Source organism: Grammomys surdaster, unplaced genomic scaffold, assembly GCF_004785775.1.
Source record: "Grammomys surdaster isolate TR1022 unplaced genomic scaffold, NIH_TR_1.0 125179, whole genome shotgun sequence".
In the NCBI taxonomy this organism is placed as follows: Eukaryota; Metazoa; Chordata; class Mammalia; order Rodentia; family Muridae; genus Grammomys; species Grammomys surdaster.
In genome coordinates, this window is record NW_021620071.1 from 623,230 (window position 1) to 646,975 (window position 23,746).

At 46.2% G+C, this 23,746-nt stretch overlaps 1 protein-coding gene across 1 annotated transcript in view; it reads right to left on the reverse strand.

The window, feature by feature from the left end:
- Atp2b3 (ATPase plasma membrane Ca2+ transporting 3) overlaps window positions 1-23,746 on the reverse strand; it is a 48,104-nt gene that overhangs the window by 7,889 nt on the left and 16,469 nt on the right. Inside the window, exons 11-20 of the mRNA XM_028785304.1 lie at window positions 19,555-19,789; window positions 16,635-16,814; window positions 16,431-16,518; window positions 15,920-16,026; window positions 14,689-14,880; window positions 12,135-12,348; window positions 11,634-11,845; window positions 10,312-10,419; window positions 7,817-7,999; window positions 3,050-3,163 (exon numbers count right to left, since the gene is read on the reverse strand). Coding sequence (XP_028641137.1) covers window positions 3,050-3,163; window positions 7,817-7,999; window positions 10,312-10,419; window positions 11,634-11,845; window positions 12,135-12,348; window positions 14,689-14,880; window positions 15,920-16,026; window positions 16,431-16,518; window positions 16,635-16,814; window positions 19,555-19,789 — 1,633 coding nt within the window. The remainder of the gene's footprint in view (window positions 1-3,049; window positions 3,164-7,816; window positions 8,000-10,311; window positions 10,420-11,633; window positions 11,846-12,134; window positions 12,349-14,688; window positions 14,881-15,919; window positions 16,027-16,430; window positions 16,519-16,634; window positions 16,815-19,554; window positions 19,790-23,746) is intronic.

Consider the following 23,746-nt stretch of genomic DNA (forward strand, 5'->3'; position numbering starts at 1 on the left):
AGAGAGAGAGAGAGAGAGAGAGAGAGAGAGAGAGAGAGAGAGAGAGAGAGCACGAGCGCTTGGATATAGTATGGGAAGTTAGAAAGGATGAGAAAAGCTTACTGAGCCCAAAGGATCCCCTCTCCTTCTAGCTTTGGAGTTGTTCTGTGGCCTCAAATACACAGGATGAGTGGCCTTTCTCTCTAGAGAGCCTGAGGCTCTTAATGGGAATATCTTTCAACAGGAAGCTTCTCCAATGCTCAAGAGCCACAGCCATAGTCCTCTAGACTCTGAGGGGCAAAAGGCAATCTGGCCGGAAGCAAATGAAGATGGAAAATTCCTCAGATATGGGGCCATGCTTCTCCTTAGGAAAGCATGTGACAGCTAGTCAGGACAGCTGTTGTCCAGGGGAGCTGAATCATGGCCTACACTTTGCTCTCCTTTCCAGCAGCTCTGAACCTCTGACAAGTTCCAAGATGAGCAGGGTGAGCTAGTGTCCACTCTGGTTGCCTATGGGATCCTGAATATGTCCTTGCCCTTGTGGGCACCGGTCTTCTCCTGGTTTATGAGGGCTCTGGGTACAGCAATTTGGGAGAGCTCTCAGAACTCAGAAGTCAGGTTTTGAACTCTAGATGGAACTGCTATGTGGCAACAATACATTTGGCTAGTGGCTTTCAGAAGCAAAGTGGGTCCCACTTGAGGTTGGCAGGTGATTCAAGCAGCATCTTCCTCCACAGTGAGTCTTTCTTAGGCTGCCTACCTTGTTTTGTTGGGACAACAGGACCCATGTACCTTCATAGCAGCCCTCTCTTCAGAAGATCCTGCCACCCACCTCTCACATCTGCTTAGATTCCTTTGGAATAGCTCATGAACAGCAGGAAGGTAGTGTCTCTCCCACTGTACTTACCAGGCACTGTTGGGATCCGAAGATAGGAAGGAAGGGACCAGATGGCCATGGAAGGAAGAAGGGAGAAAAGCAAGGTACTATGGGCCAAGGAAGAAAATAAAGACCATATTTAGAGAAGAAGTGGGAGAAATGCAGTAGGCCTCATCCAGGTAGTGAAAACACGTAAGGATGACCCTCAGAGGCTGTTAGGCTCCAGTGAGGGCTAAGATCAGCACTGTGGAAGAGGTCTGGGGGCATACATAGAAGAGACTTGTAAACTGGCCTCCAACTGAGGCAATAGATGGACAGGTAGACAGATGGGTGGACAAACAGGCAGGTAGGCAGGCAGACAGACAGATGGGTGGACAAACAAGCAGGCAGGCAGACAGACAGACAGATGGGAGGTACAGAAAGATAACACTGAAAAATGTGTTGGAAGTCAGTGGAGAGAAAACGGGTCATGCAGATTTGTGTATTTTACACCCACTCTTTATATTGTTCAGAGGAAGAAAGCTGTTGCTGTCCACCTGGGTATGGCCAAGGTGTGGTGGGAAGCCATGAGCCAGTCTATCCTTAACTGATTTGGTATGGTATCCTGCTGTCCTCTGTGGGTAAAGTAGCCCTGAGATCCTCCTTGGTCCCATTTGGGCATGCCAGGAGGGAGCACTAGTTGCTTTCCAGAACAGCAGTACATGTCCCAGCCTTTATCTGTGGCCCAAGGGGTGTACAAGCTGGAGGTGCATGTGGTTTGGAGAAGGGGTGTATGTGCACATACATCTGTGCTATTCTTGAGGGGCCCTTATCCTTTCCTTAAAAGGCAGAGTGGCCCAAAAGAAGAGCTTAAGGAAGAGGAGGGCACCTCTCACCAGATCCTAAAACAAAAAGATAAAGAAAAGAAAGAACAGAAAGAAACCAAACAAAAAGAATCTCGAAGAGTCTGTGATGGGAAAAACATGACGTGACGTAGTTAAGGCTTTCCGTCTGCGTGGGAGTGGCATGTTCCGAAGGGAGCTGCAGGGGACTCACTGGAAGGAAAGACTTAGTATTGAACTATCCCAGCAGGGACCCTGGACTCATACTCGAAAGTTTACTGTTTACTTTTTGAAACCTTCTGACTTTGTTACCAAAAGCAGGCAACCTGAGTACAAGGACACTCCCCCCAACCCTGTCTCGACGTGGTTGCTTGCACTTTCTCCTGTTGGGGGCACCACAATGTGACAAATTTAGCAGTCTAGTGGCCTCTTCTTTGTCTTTGTAAAAAGATGTGAGCAATTATGAAATTATGGAAGCTTCTATCTAGTCAGACCAACCCCAGGATTCTCTTCAAAATGTGAATTGCATGGTGGGAACTTGTCATCGAAATGTCCTGGCTTCTCTGAGGAAGGAGTAGAGAGGATTGCATACGATTGGATTCAGATCCTTCAGTACTGAGGCCTGTTTGGAAAGAGCAAGATGCTTGGGGACACACAAAACAGCACCTGCCTGGCCTCTGAGCTCCTGTTATCAGGGCTTCTCTAACAGATCCTGGCTTAGGGTGGGGCCTACAGGGCAGGCACCAACTGCTCCAGGAGAGGCACTTTTGGTTACCACTGAGCCCACCTGGGGACTGGAGACAGGGGCATCCTTTGGAAGCCACCTCAAGGAGAATGCTGGAAGTTGTCACTTTCTTCCCCGAGGAGATTGGCTGGATTCTTCTGCTGCAAATGATACCAGACTGTGGGCCTTTGCTTACCCCAGAAGGGTAGCCCTGGACCACATGCTTTCCTGACTGTCCCCCAGAACATGGAGCAAGTCCCCAGCCTGAAACCAGACACCACTGGAAGAAGCCTGAGTTCATGAAGAACTATGGGAACATGCGGACAATTCAAGAAAAGAAAACCAATGGTAGCAGGGGTACTAAATGCAAACCAAAATCCAAATAAAGCAAAGGACGAAAGGTCCGGCAGTGCTGTGGGGTCGTTTCATAAGAGAATATGGCTTTGGAGAGACACCATCTGGCGGGAAGGACTGGATAGGGCAGTAAAGAAGGAACAGAAAAGCCACGGTGAGCAGAAATGCAAGACTGGAAAAGAGAAGGCAGAGTTGGGGAGGCTTTATCTTCCCCCAGGTGCCATTTATGAGAGAAAAGGGAAGTCAAGACTCACTGCCAGCAGCGCTGGTGGGCTTGGCGGCAGAGAGAGTTACGTGAGTAGGGGTAGAAAGATTGGTTACGTCATGGAGCTGGCTGAGGACCGAAGACCGCCGGCGCACAGCACCCTGAAATGACCCGCTTCTCTTGAAGGTACTCACTACCTCCATCTGTGGGAGAGAAAATGAGATAAAGGTTGGCTTGCACGGAGGTCCAGGCTACCACACAGGGTGGGGCTGGGTGAGGGCAGGGGCCAAATTGGGGACATATAGGGCCAGCAAGGCCTCAGCTAGGTCAGCCCTGAGCCCTGGAAGCTGACAATGCTTTCGACAAAGTCATGAATAAGAGAGGGTTTTCTGGGCAAATGGTTAGTAATTAGGAGTGTGAGAGGGAAGGGTCACCAGTAGGGGACACACTGCAAACATTTTGTAGGTCACTTGCATTCACAATACGCTCATCGAGAGCCATTCCTCAGTAAGTACCTGTGTCTGGCAATACTTCCTTATCCTACTTCGGTAGTTCTCAACCTTTTTTTTTTCCGCCCCAACACACCTGAGGGATATGACATGCTCTTATTAGAAAGTGGAATCATTCCCCAGTGGTATGTGGGCTAGAGGATTTGACCTAAACCCCTAGGAAATCACTGCCCTTGTTCATAGTCCTCTTAGTAGAGTGTCTCTTCCTCTGTCCTGCTCCATTGATATAGCATTGATAACCACCCAGATTTCTGCAGCTGATTGAATTAAGGGGGACCGTCAACAGAAGATAGATTTAGGCAGAAGAGAGGCTTCCAAGAGCATAGGCTTCATATTGTCAAAACTCTTCCCATAGCCCTCAAGAATGTAGGCTGGGAGGACTGGGGAACAGCTGCCTTCTGCCTTGTCCCCACTCTTTGAGCTTCCTAGAAGATGAAAGGAAACTACGTATGTACAAGATGAGACCCATGGGAGAGCCTTGTGGATAAGTCCTGCTAGAACCCTCATGACTCATTGTCTTTGGGTTTTCTGACTCTGTCTTTGACTCTGACATTGTGGCAATACAGGAAGTGGGTCTGAAGGAACTGCAGCTGAGCAACCACAACCAGTGTCGTGATATTGGGAGACTACATGCCTACACTCTAGGAGGCCAGAGGCAAGGCACACTGGCAGCCTCCTCCCAGAGAATGGCTTCAGTGGGGAGAGAATTTGAGGGTGGATCAATGTCTGGAAAGTACCATGTAGTTCATTGAATAATATAAGCAGCCAAACCAACATGCATTCTGGAGTCCAAAGTACTCTTCCAGCCCGGTCCACCTGAAGCCCTGCTGTAGGAAGTCGATGCCACCAGTTTCCTCTGGCTTGCTGACAGGGCTTCTCCAAAAGATGTAGCTTTACTGTTGACACAGTCCTCCAAACAAAATGCCTTTCAAGTGTGAACCCAGTGTCGAAAGACTTATCATCCTTCCACTCAACCTGTTTTTCACCCAGTACAGCCCAATTCCCCACTTCTTTCCTCAAGAGAAGGCTTTGAGGATGTGACTGCATCTGGGAGAAATATGTCATATACATGGTTGGGTATCTCATGAGAGGAAGATGTTTGAAGCAGTGGTGTTGCAGATTCTGGGGTATGGGGTTGCTTCTTTAGAAAAGATAAGGGGTAGAACACCTGACTTTGCTGCCTTGGTTTTGTATCAGTCTCCATGTTTTTCATAATGTCCCCCATGGGATAACCATATCTGTGAAAACATCACTGTTACCACCCTACCCCCACTAGAGGCACCAGCACTGGCCAGGCACAAGTCTCAGTCATTGGTGAATGCAAAAAAGACAGACCACGTAGTCATGAACATTCAAAAAGCTACATGTTCTAGATTTGAGGTACTCTCTTTTATTATGGAACAGCACCCTGCATTTGGTGCATTGATACATTAGTATAGAATGGTGGTGAAAGTGGGTATCAAGTTACTTTGCAACAGAAAATGTTGTACAGGCCTCTGAAATCTGGGGAGCAATTTTGTGGTTCACAAGATCCAGAAATCTGGGGCCAGTTGCCTGGAAAATATATACAACCTGAAGATCCTTCCATAGGCTTTAGTTCTGTTTTTTCAAGCAAGGTTTTTAAAAATCAAAGAGAATAACTTGAGCTAAAGTGACTGGTTCAACATTCTTGGGAGGCATGGTAAATCTGACATGATAAAGCCACCTTGAAATGCCATGGGAGTTGAGATCCCATGAAGGAATCAGTGTGGCTTTACTGGGGGCCAAGAAGTATGCTTAAGGAACTGGTACTAGCCCCGGATCTCACTGGCTGAGATCTTTGGGGTCCCATATCTTTGCTTACAAAGCATGTACACAGGCAGGGAACAGTCAGAAGGATATGGAACACCAAGACGCCAGCTAGTGGGACCCACTTCTGCTTATAGCCACACACAAAGACATCATGTATACATGATTCTCTAGGTTGGGATGGGGTTGTTGTCTCAGCAGGTAGAAATGCTAACTCTATCTTGCATTACATGACAGAAGTAAAAGAGGCTGATATGGAGTGGAGTCACTGATGTACTATTTTCATGGGCTGGGCTTTGTATCAGAAATGGAACATGACAGATATCTTCCCCGAATCATATCAGGAAGGGGTTCTGGGAGTAGTTACTCTCACAGTCTCCTGGAAGGCACACTTAGGTGGTCACAAGTACATTGGGAAGATATGAGGGCTTTTTACTTGACAGTTACTATGCATTTACACCAGTGAGTAAATATTTATTATGGGAAACAAAGCTACCTATGCTGTATTCATGCATGTCCTGGGCACTAGGCTGGGGGCACTGGCTTACCCAGTGGAAAGAGGAGGCTCAGGCTAGAGATCTAATGTTTGTTCCCCATTTCCTAGGCTTCATTTGAATCATAGCTAGTTTAACATGGCTCAGATATGGGCCCAGTATATCCCTGGACATACTGGTGTAGGTTCTCAGGATGCTTGGTCCTTGCAATGCCTTCAACTTGGACTTCTTTAGTGCCACCTTACCTAGTCCTGAAGGATTGCACACTCTAAGTTTCCCAAGGAATTCTGTCATATTCAGGTTCACTGTCCTGGCCTCAGTTGCACAGATGGCCCATGGTGGTAGGAGGAGGTACTGTGAGAAGGAGTCATAGACTTGGCAACCTTTAAGTAGGCTTTTAAAGCATTGAGAGAGAGAGCCCCAAGGGTACATAGCAGCAAGCAGGGAGGCATGGCAGTATGGGTAGGCAGGGTGTACATCTGGAAAAGCAGCACAGAGTCATGGATATAGAGAGGAATGGGGGAATGATGCCAAGAAGTTGGAGCTTGAAGGCCACAGTAAGAAGCTGAAACTTCACTCTGAGGATAATGGAGACAAGCGCTAGGGTGGTGTCAGAAGGGTAGAGATGAATCAGGACAGATGGGAAGCAAGGAGTGATCATAGTGTCCTGCCAGTGGCAGTCATATCTGCCGAGCCTAGAAGGGGGGTGGGGGAAGAGAGGCATCCTCAGAATGGATATCATTAGATCATGGGGGTTGGGGGGTTGTACTGGAATAGCTGTGTGTACCTTGGAGCCCCAAGGGCAGCTTAGGAATGAGTTCTGTGCCATGTGTGACAAAACAGCTGGAAGAATATGTGGGAGGAGGATATGAAATCAAGTCCTGCCCCAGTGACCTGCCAGACTCCCCAGGAGAATCTACCTAGGTGATTCTGCTTTAGCTATTAAGTTCCCAGAGAGGAAAAGTGATTGCACCTATAGCAAAGATAGTGAGGTATCAGAGAGAAGGTAGCCCAGGCCTTGGATGAGTAAAAGTGCTAAGGTCTTCTAGAGGATATCAGCTAGGCTATGAGGAATTGTCTAGGGCACAGGCCAGTCCAAGAGGCTGCAATGTGGGGAGGCCTAGTGACCTGGTGGAATGTTTGGGCTCAGGCAGTTCCCTAGCAGGCTCTCCCAGGCATTTTCAGCATGAAAGAGCACGAGTGGAGTGGGAGGTGGAGGTACTAGAAAAATAAAGACAGAGAGAAGATGGAAAACTCAGAAGGAACATCATACTGTCAGGATGAGCAGGGCCAGCAACACTTCCAGAGGGCAACTGGGAAGCATGAAGTGAAAGAAGGCCTTGCAGACAGTAGTGAGAGCGATTTATTTGAGCGGTGGCCAGTGTAATCATGAGAGGGTGTGAGGGGAAGATGAAAACAGGCAGTACATATAGGACCTTATAGAAAGAAAGCTGGGCAAGAAGGGACTTGGGCAGAGAGCTGGGTAGCCTGGCACGTGGGGTTGTTTAAAGCTTTCACTACTACCTCATGTTGGCTGTCTGATGTTTCTGGGAACTATAGCTGATGGCTTTGGCCTTGACCAGTCCAGCCTATAGAGATTTGGACCAACTTGGTGGCAGAGTCCACTACCTACAGAGGCTCTTGCACAATAATTACAGCAGACTCTAGTGAACAGAGAGTTAGCCTAAGGTTCCTTAAAGTTGCCATTTTTATCCCACACACCCAAATGCAACTTGCCTATTACCTGAGCAGCCCTTGCCAAGAAAAGTATAGAGCGCTGGTGTGTGCCCCTGAGAGAGCCACTAGCTGCTAGCACATGTTCTTATCCAGCTATAAGAGAAGCTACCTGGGCACTAAGGGAGATGTCAGGGAGAGGTAATCTAAGTGACCAGTCAGTGCTGAGCACCCCTATATGTGATAAGAGAGGAACTAGCCATTGCTCCTGCATACTTTGGGAACAGATCCAGGGAATTCCCTGCTGACTTTGGGGTCTGTCTATCTAGTTTCTGCTTCTTGCCTGCTTTCTAAGGCAGCAAAACAGGAGTCACATGAAACATCATGTTACCTGTGTCTGGATCCGGTTGAGGCCCCGAAACCAGAGGATCTGGCCCCTGCGGAGCTCTCGCTCAGCATGATCAATTTCTTCTTCTCCTTCGGCCAGCTCTTCATCAGTCATCTCATCCTTCCCAGGCCCATGCCCTGCTTCCTTCAGGCACTTGAGCTGGCTGGTGGGGATGGTGGCAATGACCTGGGAAAGCCACAGTCAGAGGGTAGCAAACAGAGGTGGTCATGAGAGTAAGCTCTACCATGGCCAGGAAAAAACTAGAGGGCCCATCTCTCAGAGACACAGCTTACATCCTAGGCTTAGAAGACTCTAAATTGCCCCCTTCTACATGGCAGACTCTGCTTAACTAAGCCTCATCCAGGGCTGGGGAACAGAAAAGCCCATGTGTAGAGTATCATATAATAAAGACAATGCTGACCTTTGGCCACTCCTGGGAAGGATCTTGAAGTAGCTGGGGTACCCTTCCTGAGACGAGTGGGGCCCAGTTGGGGCCTTATGTCACCTGCTGGTCTATGTATTCCTTATGGGACACAGAGGGTATGGACACTGAGGCCAGCCATCTGAGTACTACACACCCGTGTGATTGATCTCAGGAGTCAGATGAGTGCCCTAGCTGATAGCACTCCATATTTACTGGCCTTCATGGTTGCTGGAAGAAAAGCTAAATACCCTGTTCTCTGAGATTGAGCCCCCCAGAAGCTTGTGCCTGGTATTTCCTGGAAAAAGACAGCTCTAGAAAAGGGCCTTTGACTAGGGGCTGCCAGGGAAGAAGAGGTGACTAGGAGGGAGGCATATGGGAAGGGTAGGAGGAATGAAGGGAAGGCTGGGATGTGCCTTTCACTATCTGGGTGGATGATGGTAGGTCATCCTGTCCCTCTTACATTCCTGTCAGCGTGCCAGGAGTGGCCTTAAGGTCCTTCACAGAGATTCCCTTTTTATTGGAGTTTTGTCACTTTGAATGTATATTTTTATAATTAAAAATACTGTGGATGGCTAAGCTACAGGTAGGTGGCATGTACCCATAGGGAGAACTGCAGCAGTTATTACATCAGGGAGCTGAGAGCTAACTAGCTAACTAGATACTGGCATGTACAGGGTAAAGTTATGTGGAATTTAGGCTGTAGAACATGAAGGGACTCCATTGGACTGTTAGGCCTAAGTGTAACAGAATGGGAGGTGCAGTCAGAGATTTCTTGAAAATGAGACGGAGAAACTGTGTGAGTTGTCCAATGGTTAATGCTAGGGGTCAGCAGAGGCTAGCTTGTACCACTGCCAAAAAGGGTCCCTGTGGCCAGTTTGGTAGGGGACACACATCAATGGATAAATAAACAAAACTCATAGTGTTATAACCTAAATGGCACCTACTTATGCCTTAATGGTGAGCCCTAATCATCAGTTTGGAAGTATTTGGAAGAGGCAGATAATAGAGGTCATTACATTGGATCCTTGATTCCATCAGATTTGTGCCCTTACCAGATACCAGAGAACTTCGTGGGACCACATAGTGTGAAAGTAGCCACCCAGAAACCATGAAGGGACCCTTACCAGACACTGAACTAGCTGTCCTTGATCTTAGACTTCAAGAGAGAAAATACATGCCTTCAGTGTAACTAAAGACCTGTCAGTCTCTAGTAGTTTGCTACGGCAGCCTGAGCTGATCAAGACCCAAAGAGAAGTGAGTCTTGGACATGGCTTCCCATAGCAGTGTTCCTGAACTCTGGATAAAATGCTTTTAGAGGTCTATTGTGCACCATGGAGGGGGCTGGCTTGGCGCCTGAGATTGTACTGGCTGCCAACACCCAAGTGTTGCTTCCTGGTCTCATCACTGGGTGCTACACACTGCACCTTTGGGGTAGCTGCTGCTTTCAGGTCTGCAAGTGTTATTCTGCACTTTCCATTAAGTCAAAACACCTCCTATTTCTTTTGAGATCTCCTTGACCCACAGGGTATTGTTTAATTTCAAATATATTGGTACATTCTAAGCATCACAGGCTGCCCTTCCTTCTATCTTGTTTCTTGTACTGCTTGGGATGGAGTCCAGGAGTTTATAAAAACTGAGCAAATGTTCTATACCCAGGTACTGTAGTCCCCTTCACTTTGCTGAGTATTTCCTTTTCTGTGGCTGAAGGTTCTTAGTTTTAATAATCCTATTTGTCAATTCCAAATATACAGGTTTAGGGAGATTGCCTTTTGCTTCTACCATGAGAGAGGAAACTGTTGATGATTTTACAGGACAATGTGACATTTCAACTTAATGTTCTCATTCCTGAAGCTGTAACTTGTGACCTTGCCCTCAGGTTATATTATGTCATAGACCTGAACCTAAGTACATACCACACACTTTCCCAGTCATAGGCTCCAAGACTGTGAGGTAGGGAACAGAGAATAATGGGAGGCATAGGTGAAACAGGATGCCTGGCTTTTTACCCACTCTGAGAGCCATCAAGAGAAGCAACCAGAAGGAAAGCCCTGGTGAGAAAGTTGATGACACTCACCTGTCCCCAGACCAGCTCCCCAACACCAACAAACAGGCACCAGAGCCACTGTTCTGTGGACAGCGGGGAACAGCTGAAGGGCTTCCCTCCAAATTGGACGATGACAATCTGGCGGGGGCGGGGGGGGGGAAATGGAAAGTGGTAGGCGGAGTAGCAGTTAAGATAGTTCCTGTTCTCTTTCTGTCCTGCCCAGACTTCTACAAACCTTGTTTTACGGATTGACTGTGTCTCCCAGGAGCCGGACCAGTCTGGCCATAGTCAAGGATTTGCTAGCTTCCTATCCGTTGGTAGACTGGCCACATTCTGGGAAATATCCTGCTTTTCTTTTCCAGCTTGTTCCCTTTTTTTCTTCTTCAGCAAATACGTAAAGATGGCTCCACAGGGCTAAGGGTACTATGATGGATCAGCGAGTAGCTTCACATGCTGACACCCACACCCACCTCCCCTCTGTTGCCTCTAGTCTCCAGATGAGACCCAGCTGTCTGGACCATCTTTCCAGCTTCTGCAAGGCTGTTTTCATTTGCCTGCTCTGCATGATCCCTTAATATGAGAGGTCACCCTGTCTTGGCCTCCTGCCTTCCTTCTTGTCTACTTCAGGGGGAGTCCTATACCCAAGGGCAAGATTTTCAAGTGCTAACCAACCAATCCATAGTGTATAACCCAACCATTTCAGGGCCAGGTTCTAGGCAACAAGGACCTGTCTACACTCTGTGGTATGCTGACATGATTTCATGCTGGCCAAGATAAAGTCTTGAAGACCTCACTCATTTGGTCCTAGGAAACCACAGAAAAATTCCCTTGTCATGGATTCCTTACTGGCACTTGGGAGTGGCCACAAGATATGATATGCCCTTCTTCTTGGGATTTGTGAACAGTGACATTTCTATGATAGCTATTCCCTGATTTGTGGGACTTACTATATCTGAAGCTTTGTTTGAAGACACTACACTTTAGAACATTCAGCCCCTTCTGGGAAGTTGAGCTGGCCTACTAGCCCACAGTGTTGTGGCAGCCAGTTTAGTATGTCAACCATGTATACAGCAAGCATTTCCTAAATAATCTTCCATAGTTATAGAACACCAGGTAGTTAGGTGCTAGAAATGTGGATGGTTGACGCAGAGACAGCCAGGGAATAATATTTTTAGCAGCCATGTGAGCAGTATGGGAGGATAAAGGCCTTTGATAGCTTTCAGGAAGCTAGTAGGTTTGATCAAAATGAGGCCCAGCAATGTTTGGAAGATTAAGAACCACTAATCTAGAATGCAGAAGAGATTCAGGGACAAGGAGGCCAATATAACTTCCCCTACTTTTTCATGTCCTACCTGAATTCCAAAGGTGCCCAGGACAATGGTGCAGAAGATGGGGTTGCTGAAGATGCCATCAAAGACATTCCTCTCACCATGGATCTTTCGAGCATTGATCTCATTAAAAAGCTGCATCATGACGAACGTGTTGAAGATGATGGTGTAGTGCTCTGAGGGTGGTGAGTGCAGAGGAGCATTCCTTCCACTGTCAATGTCGAAGAAAAGCTCTCCTAAAATGAAGAGAGAGACAGGGGATGAGGAGGGAGGCTCTCCCCACACCAGTGGCCACCTTCCTACACCATATCTGCCCCCAAAATATCCAGTAGGGTACATTGTGAAGGGCAGCAGCAATGTATGGACTAAGGGTATGGAGCAGGCCTGTTCTTTTCAGTCTGTAAGTGCTATATCCCATCCTGTGCCAGATTGAGGATATAGACAGGGTCTAAATATGAGGCCACAGCAACAGTGTCCTGAAAGCCTCATATATGGGCTGAAATGGGTGCTGAAGTTCCAATTTACCAACAAATAGCAGGGTAAAGATGATGGTGAGCTGGTAGACAGCATGTCCAAGGATGTTCTTCATCATAGTGCGTGAGATGAGAGGCTTGTCCCGGCCATATGGCTTCCGCAGCAGCAGTGACTCAGTTGGGGGTTCCGTTGCCAGGGCAAGTGAGGCAAATGTGTCCATGATCAAGTTCACCCACAACATCTGCACAGCTTTGAGAGGAGAGTCCTACAGAGATGGGGACAGTAACCCTTCTGAGGGTTAGCCATGCAAGCTCATGCAGAGAAAACTTGGGGTGGTGGGATAGGTAAGCTTGCTACTACTGAGGAGAAGCTCAGCTTTGCCAATGTCATGAGAAGTTCATTCCCAGAAGCCTGTCACACAAGTTTCCTTAGGTTGGCAGAAGTTTTCCACTGGACTTTCTGATTCCCACCTACCTCCCTCTCTTCTTGTCCAGTGGCAGTGATCTCAAAGGTATGGCCTTTGCTGGTACCACAAAGTCCCAACTTAGTTACTAGGGCTTTCAAGACAGTCCTGCAAGACTGCCCAGTAACAGCCTTTGAAAACAAAGCCTCTCACCTCACAGGGCAGGAAGAGGTAGAAATGTTGACCCCAACTTGCTTTCTTGTCATTCCCCCAATGAGTGTATCTTTAAAAATCAGCTTCACAGGGGCCAGATGTACAAGACCATAGACAGAGTCAATGAAAGAAAATGAGCTGAGAAGTTCACAGACAGAGAGCAGATGAGCATTTCCAAGCCTGGTGAGGTAATGGGAAGTGGCTGCTAATGGGTGTGAGGTTTCCTCTGGGGACCATGAGAATATTCTGAGAGTAAATAGAGGTAATGGTTGTACAACACTGAATATACCAAGCTATGCAATTCTGTACTTTCAAATGGTTAGTATGGTTATTATGATGTTATTCATACATGACTTAGATATCAAAAATAGTCCTTGAAGGGTTAGGGAGTTAGCTCAGTTAGCAAAGTGCTTGCATTACAAGCATGAGAATCTAAGCTCAACCTCTAGAATCTATGTCAAATAAGCTTGGCACAGTAGTATGAATTTGTAATCTCAGGGATGGGGAGATGAAGATGTGAAGATCCCTAAAGCTTGCTACCCAGCTAGCCTGTCCTAATCGTGAAGCTGGGGTCTTATTGAAAGGCTGTCTCTCAAAAAACAAAATAGTTTCCAAGGAACACCAGAGACTGACTTCTGATCTCTACATGAACATAAATGTATGTGTATCCACACCTTGCCAACACAGAGACTTTTATGCGTACACACTCGCACATGTGAGTACAAACACACACATCCTTAAAAGGGCCAAGCTAATCAGCAAAAACAGGTAAGTACTTGGTGACTATAAAGTCAATCATCCCTAACAAGAAATCAGTAAATTCTGGCCTCCAACCAATGGGGAGGAGGAAATCATTGAGAAAGGGGAAATCTGGCCAGGTAGTGGTGACACATAACTTTAATCTCAACACTCAAGAGGGAGAGACAGGTGAATCTTTGTGAGTCTCAGGCCAGCCTGGTCTACACAGTGAGTTCTAGTACCTGTGGAGGCCAGAGGATAACTTGCATGAGTAAGTTCTCTCTTTCTACCCAGTGGATCCCAGGGAATTAAACTTAGGCCATTGAACTGAGTACACGGAGAAACCATGTCTTGGAACAGAACAGAACAAAACAAAACAAAAAACCCAGCAGCAGCAACAACAAAAACAAAGCAAAAAAAGTCCCAACAAAGAAAGAAAGAAAAAAGAAAAAGAGAAAGGGGAAATCTGGAGATCCTCTGCGATTCAGCCTTTGTACTCCCAGATCAATACCCAAGAGAATGGAAGACATATGCTCATTGAAACTTGGACATGAGTGTTCTTAATCAAGTGGAAGTAGCCCAAAGGTTGGTCAGTGGATTAATGACAAACAAAATGAGGCTTACTGGACTATTGTGCAGCTATTAAAATGAGTAAATCACTGGCCTAAGCTGCAACATGGATTACTCCTGAAAACATTCTGAATGAGATGCTGGGTACAAAGGCTACATGTGGAACTAGCAAACTGGCACAGCGGATAAAGGTGCAAAATATGGCCTGAGTTTAATTCCCTGGGACCAACAGGGTATAAAGAGAGAACTTACTCATGCAAGTCATCCTCTGGCCTCCACATGTGCTCTGTAGCATATACATGTGTCATGCCCCCTTTACAACAAAACAAAACCAAAAGGCTACATGCCATTTTATTCCACTGATACCAAATGTCTATAGCAGGCAAATAAATAAAGACAGAAAAGAGTGGCAGTTGCCAGGGGCTTAAAGGGAGATACGGAATGACCAATAGTGACTTCCTTTGGGATGGGTGAATATATATTCTGGAACTAGATGGTAGTGGTGATTGTATGACATTGTGAATATACTAAAAAGTTAACTAATTGGTTACTCTGAACAGATAAGATTTTTGGTATGTGAGTTTGATTTCAATTAAAAGAATCTTCAGAAAAGAAAACATTTGTTCTCAAGATGGCTCTATTTAGTCCACATTACTGCCATTAGAAACTCCTGGTACCCACCTGAGTAATGCAGGCACCGGTGAAGGCCACGATCACAGCTACCACATTGACTGTCAACTGAAACTGCAGGAACTTGGAGATGCTGTCATAGACATTGCGGCCCCACATGACTGCCTTGACAATGCTGGTGAAGTTGTCATCAGTCAGAATGATATCAGAGGCCTCCTTGGCCACGTCAGTGCCTGCGATGCCCTGGGGGATGACACACAAGCACAGTGCCTATTTCTCAGTCTCTTTTTGGCCACCTAGCTCACTTGGGATATTTCCATGCCTTTCTCTTTTAAATAAGGTCCTAGTTGAACAGCACTTGTTTTAATCTAACATCCTATGATGCAAACTGCATATCACTTGTGGCTGTGAGGAGGCCTTTGCTACTAAACAACATAATTGCTAACAATGTGGACATCTATAAAGCCTTCCACAAGGTCCAGCTGTCATTGGGTGGCTACTCACCAGCTGTTTCTCTGGCTATTTGATGAAGCTCTGAGAAATGTGAGCTGTATGGGTAGAGTAAAGGACCCATCATTTGGCTACATGGCAGATTCTTGCTTCTCTACCACACAAGTTTGGGCACAGCAATAGATATCAAATCTGTGTAGCCCTTACCTACTCTATCTTGGTCTTGGCCTTGTGACACCAGCAACCCTGGGAACCTCAACTTGCTTTCCCCTCCCAGTTGTGAGGTCCAGGAACACTGTACTATCCCACCCTACAATTGCACCAAATGTGGACTGAGTGAAAGGTTCTCATTTCTGCTAGAGTTGGGAAAGGTGACACCAGGCTCCTGCTCCCTATATGTTGGGGACATGGTTCATCATGGGGGCACTACTCACTGAGAAGAGCTAGATGTGTACTAACAGAAGGAGAGAAACCAGAGGAAGAACTGTGGTCTCTGCTTGGTGCCAGAGGTTACTTGGAGTGGACTGAGAATAGGTGATTGTGGACAGATGCCATTGTTGATAAGCCACTGTTTATTGTTCCTCCCTTTTTTCAGTAGTGCAGTTGGGTTCCACTGTCACCTCTGGTGTATTCATACCACATATCTTTAAACAAATCACATATGCATGCATTAATGGTCAGATCCCATATAGCCCCAAGTGGTCAAGATATGAGAGAAGGAAGCTTCTAGCACTCTGTCACCTGCCCTGACACTGGCTCTCCACTTTCTGATGTAACCTTAAGTCCAGGATTTCATCTGTGTGATGAACTAGTTTGGTACTAGGTGGCTTACCATGGCGAAGCCCACATCTGCCTTTTTGAGGGCTGGCCCATCATTGGTACCATCCCCAGTCACAGCCACTACCTGCCGCTGCTCACCAGTTGTGCTGTCGATAATACCTGGAACACAGAGTGAGTCAGGGTAAGGCTGAAGCTATGTGTCAGAGGTTGGTATGGGTTGTTTCTGTTGCTCCAGGTTACTTATGGAATCAAGGCTCCTGGCTTTAATGTGATAGCTTCATCTCCCTATTTCCACCAAGGTCTTTTGCTCAGTAACACAGACCAGCATGATTTGATAGAAAGGAAGGTCCAACATTGTGTGAATTAAATGATTGTCTCCCTGTTCTGGGCCTCAGTTTTCCCATTTGTTCCAATGAGGGGCAGCCTCTATGAGCCATTTTTAGTTGGACATTTTCTAGTCATTGGTCTCTAAGCTCTTCCACTAAAGAACCCATGAGTAAGTGATAACATGCAGGGATGCCAGATGCAGTCACATGTTGAAGAGGGTGAACAAAGTTGGTTACCTTTGACCAGAGTATGTTTATCAGTGGGAGATGACCGGGCAAGCACCCGAAGCTTGGGCCACACCTTGTCCAGCCGCTCCTGTTCTATCTGAAGAAAATAGGAGAGACATCAGAGTCTAGACTGCGGACAGGCACTGTGACTGGGATGGCTGAGAAGACAGCAGAGGGATGGGGAAAGCAGAAGCTCTGGACAGAGGTAGCTACCTCGCCTTTCTCATTTCGAATCCTTCTGTTGAATTCCTTCCCTTCCAGGCACAGGAAGTCCTCTCCTGGCTGGATGATGCCACACTTAGCTGCGATAGCCCGGGCAGTGTTGATGTTGTCTCCAGTCACCATACGGACTGTGATACCAGCACGTTGGCATTTTCGAATGGCTTCAGGGACCTGGGAGATATAAGAGTGATGGATGAGACTGGCAAGACAAGCCCATATTTTGTGTTTGGTACAGATCTGCAGGATCTTAAGTCCTAGCAAATCTGTCAGGACAGTGAACTCTATGGTTCCAGTTCAGGGTTCTTGGAGTGTTGTGTGAAGGAGTTCAGAGGATGGTCTACAGTAGGCAGGTACTGTGGGCAGGTATCCTCCCCAGCCCACTAGCCAACTATCTCCTGACATCTCCTTCTCTGTGCCTGGCCACAGGAATAAGCAGTGACTTAGACTCAGCTATGCTGAATGTTTGCCTTTCTTGTCTAGTTTGTGTGTGTGTGTGTGTGTGTGTGTGTGTTTTCAGTATAGAACTCAACCATTTTCCTCAGGAATTAATCTTTGTCTCAGCTGTAGATTTTACACAATCTACTCACTAGAGGAAGTGGAACATTACTTGGGGTTACAATGCATGGTATTCTAGAACTAAGGAGAAAGAAAGAGAACCCCCAAGCACAAAGCACAAAGCACAAAACAAGCCAAGAGAGTGGGAAACCACAAGACTAGCCTAGGGGGTTTAATATCATTCCAGTAGTGGGCAGATAGAAAGGACAGTTTCCAAATACATGATATGTATGGCTCTTCAGGTCCTGGGGATGCAGAAGGGTCAAAACAGGCAAGATGGAATAGCATATGCACTGGGGAGGAGGAGGGCCAGCTCAGAGTTTGAAGAATTGAATGAGACAAGGCCTAGGTCTTTGAATTCTTTAGTAGGTATCCTGTGAACAGTGGTGGGCTAGTGGCTAAACATGAGGAGGAAAGAATGTAGGAGGTATCTAGATTTAGCCTACTTCCCTGGCCTATGGAGACTAGAGTACGTAGGGTGGGCACAGATGGACAGAGCAGTTTGGGGATAGCCAGTAAGCAAGTAGAGGGTGGTGAGCAAGAGCAGAGGAGCCTTACTTAAGGCTTTGACACTGATCCAATAATCAAAGCCAGAACTGTGAAGTGACAGGGAAAGACATGCATTGAGCAGAGTCTAGCTGTGATAGTTCACTCACCCTGTGTGTGTGTGTGTGTGTGTGTGCGCGCGCGCACGTGTGTGTGGTGTCTCCTTATGCTCACTCTCAAGGACACATGCTGTTCTCTTAAGGCCTTAAGGTGCTGCATAAGACCTTCAGTAAAGAGAACTTTGTGTCAATCAGGAGAGTGAGGCAGCTCTTCAGCTTCATTTCCCAAAGTGGCTGGAAGCCTTCTTCTCTGCTGCTGTCAAGTGACCATAATGAGCCTAAGATATAGGAGCTTGGCATAGGGTCACCCCAAAACACAGGTGCAGCCACTATTCCAAGGCCTACCCACATACACAGTCTCCAAGCTCTTAGTCTCCTAGCTAGGCGATAGGAGCACTTCCTCCAAAGGATACCCTCCCTTGTAGAGCAGCCTGTTCCTTCCTTGTCTATTTTGACCCATCTCCTATTTTATCAAGGCCCCCACAGCACAGCAGGAAGTAGAGGCCTGTAGAAGTTCCTAGGTCCACTCCAGTCCATCTACTGGACTTTCTGTGGATATAGTTCTCTCTCTCCCTCTGGTGGCCATCCTGTACTTTCCAGAGCTCAGCAAATTTGACTAGGATTCATGGAGGTTTTGCTGGTCCCTTGTGCTTGCCTCAGAACCTGGACCTGATATCAGGTCTCCCTAGTAACTTTATGGCTGAACTCCCTCTCAACTACTTTAAGCCACAGAGGAACTGACCTTTTTCCCTGGACCGCTCTGTCTCCACCCAGATTGAGATAGGCTCTTCTTGTTCTGAGTTTCTACCCCGGGACTCCCCAAGGTACTCACTGAGGTTGGGTCCTGGTTATATCTTTCTTAACACGTGTCTGTGTTTCACGTTTTCTGAGGTGAAAATCTTCAAGAATATCACTGCACAGCTGGCCCTGGGGCTCATTCTGCTGCCAGCCCAACCTAGGCCTGTTGTGCTCACCGTGTTTCTCACTTCATCTCCAACTGAGTACAGGGGTATTCTGCTGATAGTGACCCATGTCTACTCTTTAGATTAGAATACAGGGAGTATTTGTTTTAGAACTGAATGCCTTTGCTTTGTAATCCTGTATGCAAAGCTTCCCATCCTCTGTCATAGCCAAAGTTCTAGGCTAATGGGGAGGATCAAGTAGTCTAACATGAGGTAGATACCAACAGACAGGGCTAGGAAGAGAGAGGGCCCTTTCACACTATTTTCTTGAGGATCCTTTAACAAAAATTTCCCATCTTTAAAGAACAGCAAATATAATCATCACACAAAAAGTATGCAGGTCAAAGGTTTTAGTGACCTCCCAATGTCAAGGCCATCAAAGTCACCTCTTTTTATTTTGTGTTTGCTTCAGCCACATGACCCTTGAGATCTACACCCCCCCCCAACCCCAAACCTTGCCTCTAGCACAGCTGCAAACTTCCATAGGTCCCACAGAATTCCCATAGGTCAAGGACAAGAGAGCTTGGCAAGGGGATCAAACGCACTGAGGAAGGTCCCATGGCCCTGAGAAACTCCAAGTCTCTGTTTTCTATGCTGCTTTATCTATAAATAGGACAGGAAGAGGTGTAACATCTAGGAAGGTGGGAGAAAGTGACTCTTGTCTGTGTGTTTGTGACCCAAGCCTACAGTGTGCAGGTCCAGTATGGAAAAAGCTACACTGCCACCTACTGGACAACCTTGAACCTGGGGAATAGTTACTACAGCAGCTTCCAGAAAGGGGGCAGCTACCTCAGGTCGCACAGGGTCCTCGATGCCCACGACAGCTATGCAGGTAAGGTCACCCACCACCTCATTCTCATTGTCCCAATCAGGCTCCTGGATAGCAGAGAAGTCCCTGTAGGCGATGCAGATGGTGCGGAGGCCATCACAAGCCATAGGCTCAATGATCTTCTTCACCATGTCATCCCGGTCCCGAGGACGAAATCCTCGGAGTTCACCATTGCTGTTTAAGATGTTCGTACACCTGGGACAGGGGAGGGGTAGTGGAGTAGGTAGGGAAAGGGAGTTAACAAGAGGAAACAGTGCCAGTCACACTGGATTAGGATGGGACCTTAACCAATGACATTATTAAAATACACACACACACACACACACACACACACACACACACAAACAGGATGCAGAGGTGCACAGACAGAAGAGAAGACCATGTGATCACAGGTGAGAAACTGGAGGGAGGTACCTATATACTAGCAGCAGAATTTGGGAGGGACAAGCAAAGACCCCTCTTCCCACTCTAAGAGAGAGCACACAGCTTAGACCACACTTTGACTTTAGGTTTCTGGCCATCAGAAATTTGAAGTAATAAATTTATGGTGTATGTGTGTGTGTGTGTGTGTGTGTGTGTGTGTGTGAATGTAAAAGCCAGAATAAACCAAGTTATTGTTTCTTAGTTGTTGTTATTTGTTTGTTTTGTTTTTGAGACAGTCTTTCCCTGACCTAGAGCTTGCCAAGCAGAATTGGCTAGCTGGCCAGAGAACCCCAAGGATCAACCTATCTCTGCTTTGTCTCCCCAGGGTTGAAATGACAAGATTTTTACACAGCTTCTGGGGATCAGACTCAGGCCCTTGAGTTTTTTGAGGCAAAACCTTTACCAATTCAGTTGTCTCATCAATCTAAGATTATCTTAAGCCATCAGGTTTAGGATCGTTTTTTTACAGCAACCTGTGAACACTCACCCACTGATTGGCTAAGAGACCCAGGCAAGAGATGGCAGCCCGAGGCTTACTGTAGCTTTCCTATAGACTCTTTAAGACCAAGGAGTGGAATGTATGTGAAACCCAAATGCAATGGACAGTCACCTGAAACTACAAAGCTCAAACAACACACAGAAACAGCAACCTCACCCCAGCTTTGACAGTCTGGGAGCTTCCAAAGGGACAGTCCTAGGAACAGAGCTTCAGAAAAGTTGTGGTTGAACTAAATGGAGCCTCATCTGGCAAGTGCTACAAGGAAACTGATAAAGCTGGCTATTGAGGTTGGAGACAGACAGAGAAACTAACAAAAACCATGACATCTTCCTAAGGTCATGGATTTACTCATGGAATTCTCTCAGCATTTCCAGGAGATCCAGACTTCCAAGATCTCTATATCACATGAGGAAACAAAGCTGCCAGGATAGAGTAGTAACTATTTTATGTCCCACAGTCAGCAAAAACAGAGTGGATGTTGGTCAGCTTCAGCTACAGGCCCATAGTAACATCAAAGGAGCAGCATAGAAAACAGTCAGGGCTCCCAAATGCAGCCTTTCCTCCTACCCTAGTAGGGCCTGTTCCATGGGCTGCAGAGGTTGTGGCAGTATTCTGAGTAGGGCAACCAAGTAGAGATGTACTCGGTGGTCAGGTCTGCTGAGAGCATGGAGTAGGCTGAGTCTGTGGACAGAGAAGTCTGGTGTCCTGTTGAGGATTCTGTTTCCAAGGCCCTTGTGGACCCATATGGGTGAGGCAGAAGGATTCAGGAAAAGAGAAAGGCTAAGACCTACGTGAAGTGTGCAGGATGAGAAGAGTTTAGGAGGAGCAGGGATGCTCAGGGTCAAGGCTTCACACTTCTTCCCTCCTTCAGGCTTTGTATAGTTTCATTGAGCTACAATTCACAAACCATATAATTCACCCACTAAAGTGTACAATTCAACAATTTTTAGTATATCTTCAGATACATGCAACCATCAGCACAGTCAGCTTTAGAATATTTTCATCATCTCTGAAAGAAGCCCCACTTTAGATACAGCTGCACATGGCTGTTGTTCCTGCACTTAAGAAGCTAAGGCAGGAGGACTTTGCGTTCTAAGCTAGCCTGAGCTACAGAGTGGAGAGTCTGTTTCAAAAAAAAAAAAACCCAAACCAAATAGGGACTGATAAAATGGCTCAGAGGGTCAAGGTGCTTGTTTCCTGCACGATGACCTGAATTCAATCCTGGGGACTCACATGGTAAAGGGAGAGAACAGACTCCCTTGTTCTGTGACTTCCACTTGTATGTACACATACATGTGCACATGACACACACACACACATGAACTCACACAAACAATAGATAAAGTAGGAACTAGGAAGATCGCTCAACTGTTAAAAGCACTGGCTGCTCTTCCAGAGGATAGGAGTTTGATTCCCAGCACCTACATAATTACCTTTAACTCCAGTTCTCAGGGGATCTGATGCCCCCTTCTGGTTTCCATGGGCACTGTATGTATGTGGTGTACAGATCTATGTGGAGCACAGACATACATACAGGCAAAATCCTCACATACATTAAAAAATAAAATAAAATAGGGGATGGAAAGATGGCTCAGTTGTTAAGAGTAGTAGCTGTTCTTCCAGAAGATCCTGGATTGAATCTTAGCATTCACATGGAAGCTTATAACTGCTGTAACTCCAGTTCAAAGTGATCCAGTGCCCCTTCTGGCCTTCATGGGCACTGTACACACATGGCGCATAGAGATACATCCATACATATAATTCAACAATAATTTTAAAATGTAATAAAATCAAAGATAAGAAAGCAAATATACAAATATCAACAGCAAAAACAGACAAATTGGATTTCATCATGATTTGAAACTCTCTGTGCATCTATAGACACTATCGGGAGACTGAAAAGAGAAAATTATATGTTTGATGAGGACTTAGTAGTCAGTATATAGCAAAGATTTTTAAAGCACAACAAAAAGACAACCTAACTCTCTAGCATGGTCTTCCAAACATTTCCTAACTCCAATTACAAGTTAATCCTAAGGTTTTTTCCATGGGACCAGGTATGGTGAGAGCAGTGATCCTAGTTCTTGGTACTAGTTTCTTAAATATCCCTCAGTACAGTCAAGGTAACAACCAAAGTGAATTATCACATATATGCCTAGGAATAAAACAATTGGGTCACACGGTAGTGCCATACTTAGCTTCCTGAGAAACCATAAAATATATAAAAAAATATTTTCCAAGGTTATTACCAGTGTGTGTGTGTGTGTGTGTAGGTATGTAATGTGTGCAAACAGGTATACAAATACATGTATGCATATGCATGTGTAGGCCAAAGATCACCCTGGATATCTTCCTCAATTGCTCTTCACTATAGTTTTTGGACAGGGTTTCTCACTGAACCTGGAGTTCATCCACTCAGTTAGAATACCTGCCCAATGAACTTCAGTCAATGGTGTGTCTCTCAACCCACCACCACTGCTTCTGCCCTTCCATCCATAGACCAAGTTACAGATGTGTGCTACTGTCACTCACAACTTTTACATGAATGCTGGTCTTTTTGCTTGGTGTGTCAGGCACTTTAACAACTCAGCCATTTCCCCAACCCTGGCAATTGTGTTTTATATTTCCATCAGAAATAGAAATATTCTAACATCTTCTCATTCTTAGTGGTATTTCTAGTCTTAAAGAAACTGAAATTACCAAGAGACCCTACTTTCCACCGAATAGAATGACAACAACATTAAAGAAAGTTTAGAATGTTCTAAGAGCTTACCAGGTAATTCTGGTGGGAACTTCAAGGACTAGAATGCTAATGGGGTACAAACAGTAAAGCTGTGCTTGCAAGATTTCAAATGAGAACAAGGACAATGCTGAAAATTGGACTAGTGGCCATTTATATTATGCTACAGAAAAGATCTTGTCTACACTTTTGCCCATGCCCTCACACTCAGTGTGAGCTTAAATTTAAAGGTGATAGGTAAAAGCATTTGCCTTCAATCCTGATGACCTAAGTTTGACCCCAGGATCCACATTGTAGAAGGAGATAACCAACTCCTACATTAGTTCTCTGGCCTCCACATATGTGCACATATGTGAGTATTTTGTGCATGCACACACACACACACACACACAGACACACACAGACACAGACACACACACACACACACACACACACACACACACAGAGAGAGAGAGAGAGAGAGAGAGAGAGAGAGAGAGAGAGAGAGAGA